The sequence below is a fragment of the Tachysurus vachellii genome, chromosome 19 (assembly GCF_030014155.1).
Source record: "Tachysurus vachellii isolate PV-2020 chromosome 19, HZAU_Pvac_v1, whole genome shotgun sequence".
NCBI classification, from domain to species: Eukaryota; Metazoa; Chordata; class Actinopteri; order Siluriformes; family Bagridae; genus Tachysurus; species Tachysurus vachellii.
Window position 1 is genome coordinate 19,096,974 of NC_083478.1, and position 16,316 is coordinate 19,113,289.

General features: G+C 38.3%; 1 protein-coding gene across 1 annotated transcript in view; it reads left to right on the top strand.

Moving 5' to 3' along the window:
• Positions 1-535: 535 nt before the first annotated feature.
• vdra (vitamin D receptor a) overlaps positions 536-16,316 on the top strand; it is a 53,873-nt gene continuing 38,092 nt past the window's right edge. The window contains exon 1 of the mRNA XM_060893447.1: positions 536-718. Within this exon, the coding sequence (XP_060749430.1) occupies positions 625-718 (94 nt within the window). The 5' untranslated portion in view covers positions 536-624. The remainder of the gene's footprint in view (positions 719-16,316) is intronic.

Sequence of the window (16,316 nt, forward strand, 5' to 3'; positions counted from 1 at the left end):
TTCCTGGTACCCCCTGTAAAAAAAATAATAAGTAAAATAATACATTTTGTAATTATTAAAGTCGTGTTTTTACATGATAATAATAATAATAATAATAATAATAATAATAATAATAATAATAATAATTATTATTATTATTATTAATAATATTTACAAATAATATGAAATGTTAGATTACATTTTTAGCTTGTGTTTTTCTATTAATATTTAAGATCCTTTAAATTATGTACAAATGTTCTTATAAGGAAGCAAAATACCAGTTAGGCTTATTTATTTATTTATTTAGTTCTATTTGGATTTTTATATCATCCTAATATCACCAAGTTCATAAGGACTGGATTGTTTACCTCTCCGCTTGGCTAGCAGATGACGTCAGGACACACCCCTAAACGTGTATGCTGGTGTAGTCAGTGGACTTTCATTCGCCCAATCCAAATGGAGCTGTCATTCTAACGGACCAATCCGCGAGGAGGGCATTCACAGTGGTTGCCAGCGATTGGCTGTCGGTGAGAGAGGGTAGGCAGACATGCAGCGCTGCTGAGCCTGAAGGGCGGGGCTTAGCCGAGTCGATGATGTCCACCTCCTCGGTGGTTGACGAGTAGAGGGAAAAAATTACATCTATATATGTATATACACCCATTTTGTGTGGAATTAACGTTGAGTTTTGAAGCGAAGAAGAGTATTTGGATGGTTCGAAAGTCAACTCGGATCTCCCCTGGTGACGTATATACTTTTATTGTGCTGTAGTTGTTTCATGGAGAAACGTTTAGTCCGAGTGAGTTTGGCGTGTGAAGGAGCTCCAGTGCAGTTGTGCTAAACGGCTAGCTGACACATAAACACCGCTAATATCCACACTGCTGCACTACAGTACAGGGATTATATACTATAGACTGTCCGTGTGTACTGTTTAGTATCGCAGTTAATCCGAATTAGTTTCGTTACAAACAAAATGCCCCAAGAAACTTGTCCTACTTTAGTTTTTCCTCTATTTCTGCTCCAGCATTTTTTCTAGCTTCAGTTGCACAAGACGAGGTTTAAAGTCCAACTATTTACTCAGAACACAAGCTGCTCGGATTGTAGACCGTTTCGATTTGCTAACGAATCCGAGTTATGTGTAAAACTGTGACGTGTAGCGAGAATGAAAGTGTTATTTCTTTATCAATGTGTTTGGAAAACTTTCACAGAGTAGCCTGGATTATTTATGGCAACCTGGAGCGGTAGGTTGAGCAGATGCAGGTCGGACAGGAGCAGGCAGGGAGAGGAGAGGAGAGCAGAGCAGAGCGGTGCAGCGGGGCTTCTGCGGGCTTTGTCCCAAACCGATTCCTGATCCCTTCCCCAAGTGCACTCTCAGTGGTGTGAAGTATTTTCTGGATACCCAAAATAGTGCACTTGATGTCCTTTTAACGAGCGATTTGGAATTTAGCCATGCGTTCTGCACGTGTGGGCTTTGGGTGTTTCTGAAGGAAAATAAATAAATAAATAATATAAACATACATATATATATATATATATATATATATATATATATATATATATATATATATATATATATATATAGTAATATGAATGAAATGAGTTGGCATTGCATTATTATATTACTATTAAGAAAAAAAGAATATAATATAATATAATATAATATATATATATATATATATATATATATATATATATATATATATATAGTATATATGAATGAGTTGGCATTGCATTTCATTTGGTTGAATGGTAAAAAAAAGAAGTAAAATGTGGTTAGAATCGATACCACAGTTTATTTGTTTGTTTGCTTATTTATTTATTTATTTCAAAAAAGAACCAAACATTGCAGTAATTGCTAAATAATTATAACCATTTTTTATTTAAAAACCATATTTATTAATGATAAATAAACCACATACGCACAGTTTATTTAAATATATATATATATATATATATATATATATATATATATATATATATATATATATATATATATTTGGATGTATCAGTATTTATCATTTTGTTTAATTAAAATGTGAATTACTTTCTAACATTAAAACTTAATGGAACTTTTTAAAATAACTTTTTAAAAAATCAAATTTCGGTTCTTCAGCATTGTCATGAGAAAAAAAGAAATCCCATTTTGAAAATTGTACTGCAGCAAAGTTAATGGAAAAGATTGTGTTTTTTCAGCAGAATAATAAAAAAAAGTAAAAATCATAACAAATTTTTTTTTTGCACGATGCATATATGTGGTTATCGTTCACCTTTTCTATAGCAATGATATAAACGTGTAACAAACACTCATATAATTTGATATGACATCCATAGATACGTATCATCTCCTTCCTCGATCCGGTCACATGACCATTACACCACCCATGTAGCACCGTGCAGAGAAAACACAAAACAAACCTGCAGTTTAGGCAACAGCTGATAACTTTCTGTTAACACGTGAAATTAAGGAAAGCAACATTACCTTGTGGAATAGATTTGTAAACCTGCTCTTAAATCTATCTCCAAGCTCTAATTACAGTCTGGGAAATTTACTGACCTCTAATGCCACTGATTAAGAGTACATACTTGGTTTTCTTGTCAATTCAACGTGGGGCTTTTTATGCTTTCTGCATGCATAAAAGATTTTACATGGTATTAAATGTGACATTTTTCACATATTAAATCTTTCTAAGTAGTAAATCATAAGGTGAAGTTTGGCAAGAAGTAAAAAACATTAAAAGATGTTGGTAGGTTTCTGCAGCGCTTTTGAATTCTCGTTTCTGATTGGTCAGAAGGGGTTCATTACATTTACATATACGAGTATTTATGTTCCGTAATCATTTCTATAGTAACAGCTTGTTTACAAGGACTTGTGCTGCTAAGTTCCTGTAGTATAAGAGTAATAAACCACTTCAGGACATTCTGTTATCAGAAAAACTTTACAGCGGTGATTGTAAAAGCACTGCCAAGTAAGTAGCTTATAATATGATGATATCATATCATTATCAAAATAAAAGATGTCACTATACTTTGCTTTTATGATATGTGTGGGTTATTTGTTTTTGTTTTTTTTAATAATTAAGCTACAAACTCATTAGGAGCTGTTAATCTGATGCAAAATATTTTTACTTAAATTTTTGAATTATAAAATGTCTCTTTTTTTCTGCTGCTTTATAATTAGTTTCCACTTTTCAGTGCTCATATTTATTTTAATAATAATTTTTAAATATTAAAAAATTCTAGACATTACATAATCAACAATAAAAGTATTGTTTACTGCGGTCAGTTTGCGATCGAACGTTGCCTCCACATCGTATTATGTATCATGTCCGGCGATTTATTTTTCCGCCTCTTTTTATAGAAATGCAGCAAAGACAATGGAGCTGTGATTGCAGCTTGAATCGCTCGCTAAAGCTTTGTGGAGATTAGGAAGAGTTTCGACCTGTCGGCATATGAAGTGTTTGTTTGTGGAGCAGTGTGCAGTAACCTATGATCCCTGTGATCTAACTCTGCTTGTTTGCATCACCACACGTTTGTACTGAGAACACACACACATACTGTACATACACATACACATACAGTCACTCGGATGCAGTATCATACAAATTGTGAACTTTTCTGAGTTTTTGGAGCTCTTCAAGTGCGGCGAGCATGCAGACGTAAACAGGACCCAGCGTGGGCTTGGGTGCAGTCCTGGGCCCCGGCAGAGCAACAGGGGATGTGGCAGCGCTGGCATTACTCACACTCCTTAACCTGCGTTTACACACTGATTCAAATCTGAATTCCTTGCCTGATGTGTATCTGATCTTTTTCCTGGAAGCAGGAAGCAATTAGTTCTAATCAGACCGTTCTTCTTCTAACCGGAATTAATTTCTGCAGTCTTTTATGCAAACCTTCACCACATGTTCAATAGCGTGGTTCAATCTATAAACCTCAGCAAGGGTCTGTGTACAGAAAGGAAATTTAATTTGATTTAAACATTTTACCGTGTTGTTTAAACCAATAGCCTTAAGACTCAACAACGGAACAAAAGAGTTGAGTCAGGAGTCACATTTCCTGGCTTTCAGTACAGATACAGTTCAAGCTGAATTAACGTTAGGCAAAAACAAAAAAATGTAAAAAAAAAAAAAAAAAAATGAAATTCGTAAGAATAAACAAAAGCAACAGAATAGAAATGTGAGGCTTTTACGTTCCTGATAATGAAAGCGATATTTTATAATATCATATAATTTAATAAGCGAAAAAAAAACATACCTAAAACAGTGCACTAAAAATAATTTGTAAAATATAATAAAAATCTATTTCAACAACACAAAAAATAGAATCGTAAACATCAAACTTTCAAACTTCCTGGTTTCATTTTTGAACTGTTTGTTAGAGAATCAGGTCTTTTTTCCTCTGATATCCACCATTTTGTGCTGCTACTTCGATCCTGGTATTAGCCTGATACTATCTTTACCCAGCAGTTAGTTTGTTCTATCCTTTTGTTTTTTTTTTTCCCTTCCTATATCTCCTGCTTTATACTTTTTTATAGAAAAGTAAGTATTTTCTGTAAAAAGAACATCTTTCAGTTGATAAAGAAACACGTCTATGAGTCACGCACCTTTTATATCGGCTACACAAAGTTTCACATGCACACAAATTACTTCTATAAGAGCTGCAAGCGTTCATTATTTTGATGGACTAATCACGCCGAATCTCTTTCTGTGAAATAAGTGTATATGCTGTGAATCCTATGAAAAAAAAACAGACTTTCTAAAATGGAAACTCTTGCTGAAATAGTTTGCTGCTATGCGTAAATGTAGTTTGTGTCTCATACAGTCTGTAGAGTAAGAAAATAAAAACAGGAAAACAATCAACGATGCAGCCGTGTGATGAGTCCCATCCTGTAGCACGTGTTTTAGTCCGATTAAACCACAGCTGTGCGCCAACGATTGCCAAAGACCGACATACTACTGTACTATACGAACAATCAGAATGTCATTCAACCCACAAAGCATTGACAAATCATTCCAAAGTCCTGATACTGGAGACTCCTTACTAGACACATCAGGATGCCCTGGGGATACCCCTTTACCCCTTTACATGGGGAAGTCATGGCCTAATGGTTAAAGAATTTGACTCCTAACCCTAAGGTTGTGGGTTTCGTCTCGGGCCGGCAATACCACGACTGAGGTGCCCTTGAGCAAGGCACCGAACACCCTCCAACTGCTCCCCGGGCGCCGCAGCATAAATGGCTTCCCACTGCACCGGGTGTGTGTGTGTTCACTGCTGTGTGTGTGCACTTTGGATAGGTTAAACGCAGAGAACAAATTCTGAGTATGGGTCACCATACTTAGCCGTATGTCACTTCACTTTCACTTTTTTTCATCTGTATTGGACGGGGGTTAAAATTCCTTCTTTTCCTTTGGAGTTTGCAGGTTCTTCCCATTCTTCAAGCTGTTTCCTTGAAGTACTCTGGTATCTTTCCCCAGTCCAGAGACGTGTTTTGGAGGCTGACTGGCATGACTAAATTGTCTGTAGTGTGTGAGTGTGCCCTTGCCTTGGGTTGGTACCCCATCCTGGGTATTCCCTACACTGTGCCCCGAGGTCCCTAGGGGTAGGCTCAAGGATACCGTTGACCCTGTGTAGGATAATCAGGACAGAAAATGGATAAATGGCATAACATTTACTCAGAGCAGTAAAACCTCTTATTCCAGTACAAACACACTTTGACAATTTGATTTCTACCTTTGTAAGAAATTTAAGTCTTAGATCTTCTGGCTTTTATGGACAGACCTCATTTTAAGTGCCACAGGTGTAACGGTCTGTGGCCTGCACCGGAGGTGGTTAATCTTGCCGTTTGCTCTTGCAACTTGATCCCGGATAAAGATTTTTAAATTAAATTCAGCTTGTTTATTAAAATCTCACTGCGTGTACTGTACGTTGTCGTGTACATTGTAGCCAGGTGCTTTGCCTGACTCTTTCGCTTCTTCCCGTTAACCAATTAGCCCAGCACGTAACAGCATCCAGCAGAGCTCCTTACTCCTTCATCTTATGGGGTGCTGTTAATGTTGTTTTTTTTTAAAATCCCTAAATGTGTTTTATGATGGTGGGCCTCCAGACGTGCCCCGTAGTAGGTGACTTTATGAAGAGGGTTTAATGGCTTCCACATGGAAAGAGCAGCTATTTGTGGGATTGTGTAAGTGGAGGCTTGGTGTTGGTATGGCGATAAAAAAGAAAAGAACGAAGGTTGAATTTGGGGATGAGGTCACAAGTCGGGATGCTACGCGGCAACAAAGCAAACGGCAAATATTTACATGTGTCCAAAGTTTCTACTTTATGTTTTTTAAGTATCTGTACAGTACCTTCCTTGAATATTTCTTTTGACTTCTTACATTTTTTTGAACATCATTCCATTTCACCAGATTGTATTCATCCTGCATTAGTCTACAACATCCCAAAGGTGACCCCTGGGTTTAATCCTTGGAGAGACCTTTGACTGATTATGATGGTCATGTGGCCAGTCTGAGACGACTCAAAATAAGTGATTTGTGACCAGTAAAGCTCTGTTGGTATTGGTATTGGTATTGGTATTGGTTAGGGGCCCAGTGTGTATCAAGAAAACATTCCCCCCACCATTACACCAACCCCACCAGCCTGAGCTGTTAACAGACCAGTTTGGATTCTGGAGGTCTTGTTATTGATGCGGATGGCAAATCCTGACTATATGCTACGGATGGATCAGACCAATCATCATCTGACCAGTTCAAGTGTACTGTAGTCTTTTGGCTCTTCTTGGCTGTCAGAAGTAGTAGAACCTATGTGGTTCCACATCAGCAGTGGCATCAGCACTATTAATGCCTCCGCTAGGTTAAAGAGTGCATTCTGAGATGTTTTTTAGATCACCATGCTTGTAAAAGTAGCACTGATGGTTCAGCATCGACGCAAACCCCTAAGTTAAGGGGTTGACTAACTACATACTCTCGTAGGTATGGTGCTTGCAGAACTAAAGTATTGACATCAATGGTTTAAGTGATGCTCTTCAGCTCACTACGGTTGTAAAGTGTGGTGCTCATTGCACTGGTGGTTCCACATTGATGCAACCCCTAAACAAGTTATGGGGTTAACCCCCCAAGTTAACTTCTCTTAAGTATTGGCATCATGCTTTGAAAGAGTGGTGCTCCTAGCCATGGTGTATTGGCATCGATGTAACCCCTGGGTTAAGTCGTGCATTCTTGTAGATACATGGTGGTCTACTGTAGTGGCTGGAATCCTGCACTCTCCCTACAGCAGCCTAGGCTTCATTCCCTAAATACCGGGTTGCACGAGTCAGTCACTTTCAGTGCCGGTCCCAAGCCTTGATCTGGTATCAAAACTGTGTATTACCTTTGATGCCTTCCCTGTGATTCTTTTCAGCTCAGCATGGTTGTAAAGAGTGATTCTTACAGAACTTGTAGGTAATGGTATACATACTGAGACGCTTTTCAGCTCACCGACAAAACCTCCTCGTGAGTTTGATACCAGTCTGACACCAGTCTGATCAGTCTTCTTTGACCTCTCTCATCAACAGGGGGTTCATTTAAAAAGTCATCATTTCCCTTAAAGAATTTGCATCAGCAGCTTTAGTCGTCTAGTCGTTAGCGCACCTTATTTTACAGTAAGACGAGTCAAAAAGCGGCGGATTTAATGGCTACGTAGTCATCGGTTTGAAATAAGTCGGTAATTTTGTTGGACACAAGATGGGCATTTCACATGAAACGAAACCAGTTAGGGAGTTGTCAGGAACCACAGCATTTTTGTGCCATGAATCAAACGGAAAAAACACCTCGGTTTGCACGCACGCCGGGAGAGGGTTTGAATGAATCCTTGCTAAAAGTGGCCAGAGTTGAACACTGTTTAAAGGACGAGCGGAGCCACGGATCAGTAGTCAGTACTAACGCAGTGTGTGGTCTGCTGGAACATGGGGTTCCAGCACACACCAGTTTACGCTCTCTGTCCCGACCGGACCGTGTGTTACTTTTCTCCTTTTCATCATGCATATCGTTGTTGCAATAAACGGCGTATTTCGTATCGATTCGACGGGATACAGCCGTGCCGAACGTCCCTAATGTGAAACGTCCGATTTTTTTGCTTGTTCTGGTTGTGCTTTTTTTTCTGTTGCCGTGATTGAGCCGAAGTTGTTTTTGTGTTGTTGAGAGACGTTAGATGTGGAGCAGTGCTTGTGGAGGAGAGTCTCCCAGCTGTGTGTGTCCTCGTCACTGCAGGTGTTCTGTACACGCTTCCCAACTTTAAAGCCAGACAGAGTTCAACGTGCGGACGTCTCTCTCTCTCTCTCTCGTTCTCTCTCTCTCTCTCTGTCTCTCTCTACCTCGCTCTCTCGCTCTCTCTTTCTGTGGTTTCACTTAAGTCTTCATTTCTGTCTTACCTCTTTTTTCCCTCCCTCTTTTTTTTGCACTCCTCTCTTTATTCCTTTATCGGCCCTTATTATTTCTCATCACTGACTTTATCTTAATTTTCTTTGCTGTTTACTCTTGTCCTCTGTCCTTTCCTTTACTCCTCTTTCTCTTATCTCATTCTTTCCGTCTGCCTCTCCCACGTATCTCATGAATCCTTTTCTGCTCTGTTCCTTTTTTTCGTCTTTCCTTTCTTTCGTTTTTTCGTTCTTTCTGTCTCTCGCTTTTTTTAATCCTTATTTTCTCATTCGTTTTAAATAAAGATTTATATTGTTTTGTTTTTCTTTATTCTTCTTACATGCCATTGTTACTCTGTTTCTTTCTTTTTTTTTCTTTCTTTCTCTTTAATGGTCAGGCTTTTTGTTGGTTATTCTGCGAGTTTACTTTCTTTCTCTTTTTTCTTTCTTTCTTATAAAATTTCATTACATTTTTTTCCACATGATCTCTCTCTCTCTCTCTCTCTCTCTCTCTCTCTCTCTCTCTCTCTCTCTCTTTAGAACAGTTTATGTCTAATTCATTTTAAAGTTATTTTCCCCACACATGCAGTTTATCTTTCTTTCATTATTATCTTTCTTTCTATTTTTCATTACTTATTTTCTGTCTCTGTGTAAAATGTCTCGTTTTCCTCCCCTTCAAATCCACACCCTCCTCTCTCTCTCTCTCTCTCTCTCTCTCTCTCTCTCTCTCTCTCTCTCTCTCTCTTTCTCTTTCTCTGTCTCTGTGTGCGGATCTGTGCCAGGGTGTTTTTCATGTGGCGGTATGAGTAGGCTGGAGTGACGGGTGCAGGCAAGCAGTGCAGCTTTGCTCTGATTGGCCAGCAAGTGACGAGCCCCCAAACTCAGCCCCTCCCCTTCCTGTGTCCGCGCTGCAGGCGCCTGTCATCTATTCCATTATTATCTCTCCCCCCTCTCCCTTTCTTTCTTTTTCTGTCACACACCACACACACACACACACACATACCACACACACACACACACACACACTACACACACACACACACACACACACACACACACACACACACACACACACACCCCTTTTATTCTGCAGAGGAGCTGCTGAGTCTTATGGAATCCGCTGAAGGTTTAGAGCAGTGTGGTGCTGTGTACATGATGGAGCATGTTGGCCAATTTACAAGTCTCCTCATCTTTCTTTCTCTTTGTATCACTCCCTTTCTCTCTGTCCGGCTCTTTCTTTATCCTTCTTTCTTCTGCTGGTACTTTCTCTCTCTCCTTATTCTCTTTCTCTCCATGTCTCTGCCCCACCTTTCTTTGTCTTTCCACCTTGGTCCTGCATCATCTTTTCCTCTCCAAGACGCCAGTCCCACACGCTCTCCACCCTTTTTTGCCTTTTTTCCCTTATTTTATTATTATTTCTCTCTCTCTCTCTCTCTCTCTCTCTCTCTCTCTCTCTCTCTCTCTCTCTCTCTGTGTATATGTCTCTCTCTCTCTCTGTGTATATATGTCTGTCTCTCTCTCTCTCTCTCTCTCTCTCTCTCTCTCTCTGTATGTCTCTCTTTCTGTCTCTCTCTCTCTCTCTCTCTCTCTCTCTCTCTCTCTCTCTCTCTCTGTGTGTGTATATGTCTCTCTCTCTGTGTATGTCTCTCTCTCTCTCTCTCTCTCTCTCTCTCTCTCTCTCTCTCTCTCTCTCTCTCTCTCTGTGTATATGTCTCTCTCTCTCTCACTCTCTCTCTCTCTCCCTCTCTCTCTCTCTCTCTCTTTTCTCAGTATGCATTCCTATACATCTCTGTCATTGTGTTTTGCTTCTTCAGTCGCCGTCTGCCTTTCTGCGTCTGGTAATAAAATGACGCAGAATTCCCCAGCTCTTATTTTAATCATGGCTGATTTTTTTCCTCCCTCCCTCCCTCTCGTTCTCTCTCTCTCTCTCTCCCTCTCTCTCTCTCTCTCTCTCTCTCTCTCTCTCTCTCTCTCTCTCTCTCACTCTCTCTCTCTCTCTCTCTCCCTCTCTCTCTCTCTCTCTCTCTCTCTCTCCCCCTCTCTCTCTCTCTCTCTCTCTCTCTCTCTCTCTCTCTCTGTCTCTCTGGTCATGAAGGTGAGACAGCTGAAGGATGCAAACAGACAGTACTACACACCCTCATCCATTTCTGCCAAACTCTTCACGGTTCGGTGAAATGAAAATGAAGGATACTGAATTAATTTGTCTTTCTCCTTCTCGCCCGTCGGCTTTAAATCTTTTTCCGTACATCTTTAAGAAGGTAACACTTCCTTGTGCTTTGAATGATTGACTTCTCAGACAACAGTTAGTAGCTGTGTTTTGTCTAAAGTTTGAAGACTTGGTGATTCACCAGATGCTGACATTCTGAGCGTTAAGAGTAAAAAAAAAGAAATGAAACCATTTTTACTGCAGAGTTTCTCAGTAGGTTACTTTAATTATGATTAATCACACAGTGCTATAAATGTCAGGGTCATTTAAACGACTCAGTACAATTTAAATTAAATAAATTAAAAAATAAATGACTTTAATTACATTTTAAATAAATAAAAATTTGTACTTTAATGTGATCAAAATTTTCCAAATGTATTTTCTTAATTATTTTATCACGTTTTTTCCATTCATGTGATAAAATGTTTGTTTTTGTTTTCTTTTTAAACATATAAAATAAAATAAATGAATAAAATATAATTCTATTAAATAACAGTTCTAAAATAGATCTTAAATTTATTAAAATAGAAAATTCTAAAACTTTATAATAATTTTAAAATTTTTTAAAGGTGTCATATATTTAAAAAATGCTGAAATGTATCTAAAATATATTAAATGAAACTGAAATTTGAAATAAAAGTTTTTTGAAGTAGACAATAATAAAATGTATCTAAAATCCTTATAATTCTAAAAGGTGTCTTAAATATATTTGAAAAAATCGAAAATATATTTTAAATATATTAAAATATAAAATTCTAAAATCTAAAAAAAAAATTCTAAAGAAAAATCTAAAATTTCTACAATTCTTAAATATGTTTTCAAAAATGCTAAAATGTATTTAAAATAGGTTAAATAAAACATCTTAAAAATATGAAATTGAAATTCCTAAATATGTCTTAAATATTTTGAAGTAGAAACTTCTAAAATATATCTTAAATATATCTAAAAAAAAAAATAAATTAACATTTCATCTTGAATATATTTTTAAAATGTATCTTAAATATTAACCAAAATTTATAAAAAATTTGACACTTGAAATAAAGAGTATAACTGCGTAAACCTGGTCAAGACAATTCTGCTCGTTGCAGTCATCAATAACCAGGTGAATGACTCCTGTAATATCTCATGGATTGTGCACCACACTCCTAACACTGGTTACAAACCAGCCAGCGTGTACAGTCTTTCCCAGGCAAGCTCACACGGTGCAGGGCAGTTAAACAATAAAGCACAGAGGGGGCTCACTTAATGAAGCAATTTGCAACACTAAGCGATTGCAAAAAAAAAACACACACACACATACAACAACAACTGCAGTAAGAACCAGACTGTTAATCTTCTGTCCCTCAGGCTACGAGGGCCGGAGCCAAAGCCACAGCGAAAGTGCCAGAGTTATCACCTTTAGATGTGACCGCAGGAGGAAGAAGCGAGCTCTCTGGAGTTTCTGGAGTTGGCCATGATTCAGCTTTGTGGCTGATGTGAGAAAGTGTTAACACACCTCTTATAATGGCTGTTAATGTAGTTTAAGGTACAGACGGCAAAGTACAGATCGGTTGTCAGTTTAACCTCCGTGATCTGACCTTTAAGCTCTGTGGAGCTTGTTGATGGAACCATGAAGGAAAAACCAAGACGACCTTTACACAGTCAGTGAAAAGTGTCTGTAGACACAAAATAACGCCTCTCACGTTTATTAAAATGTCAAAGGACAGGCTTTAATTGTGGATAAATAATGATTATATTACTCAGTATGTTCAAAATACAAAAAAAAATATTTCTTCTGTTTCATTCGTCCAGAAGACATATTTGAAAAAAGACGGGTTTTAGACGGTACAGAGTCCTTTCAGAATATTTCATCAAATGATTATAGTCTTTAAAAGAAGTACTACCAATGTTCCTGGTTTAACATCAACACACACACACACACAACTCATTTTGCAGTAAACGGAAGTGGTAAATAGCAGACTGTGGGCTGTTTGGGTTTTGGTTATGCAGGTATCATTTTTCCTTTTATGAATCAGACAGTGAGGAACAATACTGTAAAAACGTCATGTCTAAAAACAGAAATGGAGGGAAAATACTGAATTTTATTTTCAGAATACAATTTCAACAGCAGCATAGCTGCGTCCAGTCAGTTTGTAATGTTCAAATTATATTTAAAGTTATTTTAACGATATCAAAATTGCCACACTGTCTCAGAAACGTGTAGTAAGAAATAATTTTATATACAGTTCATATTTCATTACACTATCACTATACACTATACAGAACGTAATCAGTAATCAGGACAGGACCTGTATCAGTGTCATATTCAGTACAGAACAGTACTGGAACAGTATTTAGTATCGAACCAGAAATTTCCGACTGGGATCAATAAAGTGGAAACTTATCTCAAAATAAGTTCAGTATTCAGTGTACAGAAGAAAATCAAAACAGTATCCAGTATAATAAAACTAAATCAGTACAGTATTCAGTATAATGGAAATAAATCAGTACAGAATTCAGTATAGAATGAAATCAGTACGGTATTCAATACAAAATTAAGGCAAATACAGTACTGTTGACAAAACCTAAATAAGAACACATTTAAAAAGCAATTCAGTACACACCTGATAACAGCTCAGTATTCAGTAAACATGTTCAGTATAGAGCTTAAATCAGTGTTAAGTACAGTGTTCAATCCAGTGTATAGTCTATTATTCAGGCCAGTATTCAGTATGTTGTTCAGTCCAATGTTTAGTGCAGTGTTAAGTACAGTGTATAGTCTATTATTCAGGCCAGTATTCAGTATGTTGTTCAGTCCAGTGTTAAGTACAGTGTTCAGTCCAGTGTATAGTCTATTATTCAGGCCAGTATTCAGTACAGTGTTCAGTCCAGTGTATAGTCTATTATTCAGGCCAGTATTCAGTATGTTGTTCAGTCCAGTGTTTAGTGCAGTGTTAAGTACAGTGTATAGTCTATTATTCAGGCCAGTATTCAGTATGTTGTTCAGTCCAGTGTTAAGTACAGTGTTCAGTCCAGTGTATAGTCTATTATTCAGGCCAGTATTCAGTATGTTGTTCAGTCCAGTGTTTAGTGCAGTGTTAAGTACAGTGTATAGTCTATTATTCAGGCCAGTATTCAGTATGTTGTTCAGTCCAGTGTTTAGTGCAGTGTTAAGTACAGTGTATAGTCTATTATTCAGGCCAGTATTCAGTATGTTGTTCAGTCCAGTGTTTAGTGCAGTGTTAAGTACAGTATTCAGTGTAGTGTATAGTCTATTATTCAGGCCAGTATTCAGTATGTTGTTCAGTCCAGTGTTTAGTGCAGTGTTAAGTACAGTGTTCAGTCCAGTGTATAGTCTATTATTCAGGCCAGTATTCAGTATGTTGTTCAGTCCAGTGTTTAGTGCAGTGTTAAGTACAGTGCATAGTCTATTATTCAGGCCAGTATTCAGTATGTTGTTCAGTCCAGTGTTTAGTGCAGTGTTAAGTACAGTGTATAGTCTATTATTCAGGCCAGTATTCAGTATGTTGTTCAGTCCAGTGTTTAGTACAGAGTTCAGTAAAGTGTTAAGTACAGCGTTCAGTCCAGCGTTTAGTCCTGTATTCAGTCCAGCATTTACTACAATGTTTCTTACAGTATTTAGTCTGTCGTTTAGTATAGTGTTCAGTACTGTATTCAGTCCGATGTTTAGTACAGAGTTCAGTAAAGTGTTAAGTACAGAGTTTAGTACACCATTCAGTCCAGTGTTTAGTCCAGTATTCAGTTCAGTATTGACAATGTTTAGTACAGTGTTCAGTCCAGTGTTTAGTACAATGTTTAGTACAGTGTTCAGTACAGTGTTTAGTACAGTTTTTTGTGACCATCCTCTTTATCAGTGTAACTGTACACAGTGGAGCTCTTACAGATTCTCTTCTCACTCACACCAGCGAACATCATGTCTACATGCTCACAACATCACTTTCCTTTTCAGACGCTTTCACTTTCTAAACACCAGATAGTTCTGATTAAGGCCTGACTGACGGTTTCTCCGGATCGCTCTGATGTGTCTCACGTGTCACATGTTTAAATAAAGGTAATGTATCTGATCTGCACTTCATTATTCAGTGTTTAGCCAGACACCGTCCTGCAGCTCATCCTCCAGCTCATCCTTCTCTTCCTGCCTAACACACAGGAATAATTGGCTGAAATTAAATGTGGACATGTTTTTGGCTGACAATGTCTGTGTGTGTGTGTGTGTGTGTGTGTGTGTTTGTGTGTAGTTGGTGGTGGGTATAAATGCCATCTGTGAATCGCTCTCTCGTCCTCTCTGTCTTTTCCTTTCCGTCTCTGATCGTGTGCAATGGAAGCATAGTGTCTTGGCATGTGTGTGTGTCTGTGTGTGTGTCTGTGTGTGTGTGTGCGTGTGTGTGTGTGTGTGAAGACTCTTCATTAACGTTCTTGTTCTCCTTCTGTTTCCTGAGATGGCACACACTGTCTCCAGAGAGAGAAGACCAGCCTGAAAACAAGAGTGTGTGTATGTTTTAGAGAGAGAGAGAAAAAGAGAGAGAGAGAGAGAGAGAAATAAAACAAACACCAGTGAAGTAATGGCATTCAGAACCAACAGCTGTCCAGGCCAAACCACAAACAAACACTTTTTCTCACACACACACTCTCACCTCCCACACAATCGGACATCTGCTTCCTTGCCTTAGCCTGGCCAAGCGAAACTGAGCAAAGCCGCAACATTTACTCAGACACCCCACTTCCTGTTTAAGGCCCAAAACACCACCACCTGATGCTGCTGTGCTACACACCTCGATCCTTTCACAGATCTCTGATATCAAAACGTCCTTCAGCTTTGTAACTGTAAAAATGTTATTCCCTCGAGATGACTTTGGATTTGCGTTCGGCTTCACGTTAAAGCCTACAGCGTAACCGTATTCAAACCCGTGAACAAAACAAACATTTACATTTTACTGTTCAACATAGTTAATGGTTAATGTGTTGGTTCTACCAACTAGAAGGTTGTGAGTTTGAATCCCAGATCCACCAAACTACTACTGCTGGGGCCCCTGAGCAAGGCCCCTAAGCATCAGTTGTATACAGTATAAGTCACTCTAGATAAGGGAGTCTTGTGAATGTAAGATGATATAGTTTTTTATTTATGGAAGGAGTCTCCAGTGTCTGCGCTTTTTTCCTTTCCCACCAAGATGGAGGTGTTTCTGGTTTCTTGGTAACGTAAGCTGGGGTCTGATGACAGGGTGAGCTTCTGTAACACTATAAGCGTTAACTTGTTTAAATGAAAATGTAACTAGAAATGGATAAAAAGTCCTTTTTTTTCCATCTTTGTAAACGACCGTAATCTAAGAGGAATTTTGGACGTCCACACGTTATGGCATTGGGGGAAAAAAATTTAACCTGGCAGTAGTTCAGGCTTCATCACACACAACCGTGTCGTCGATTATTTTGTCCTGAAGGGTGTCGCTACATGCTAAATACGTCGGAGTTTCGACACCATGACACGCATTTAAAGAAGCAGAAATTATAGCTATTTGTACAGTACAGCGAAGGCTCTTTTGTTTGATGTCTGCACTTATACTTTCCTTCTGGTCAACCATGAACACAAAACAAAACAAATAGCCCAGACGTAAAATTTGCACATGCAGACTAGTAATTTGTCCACCACTGTGTTTGGAAGGAAGTGCACAAGTTGCATAACTTTATAACCTCGATGCGTGGGCTAGAACGACGAGCTGCGCCATAGCCCTGTCGGAAATACACGATCAC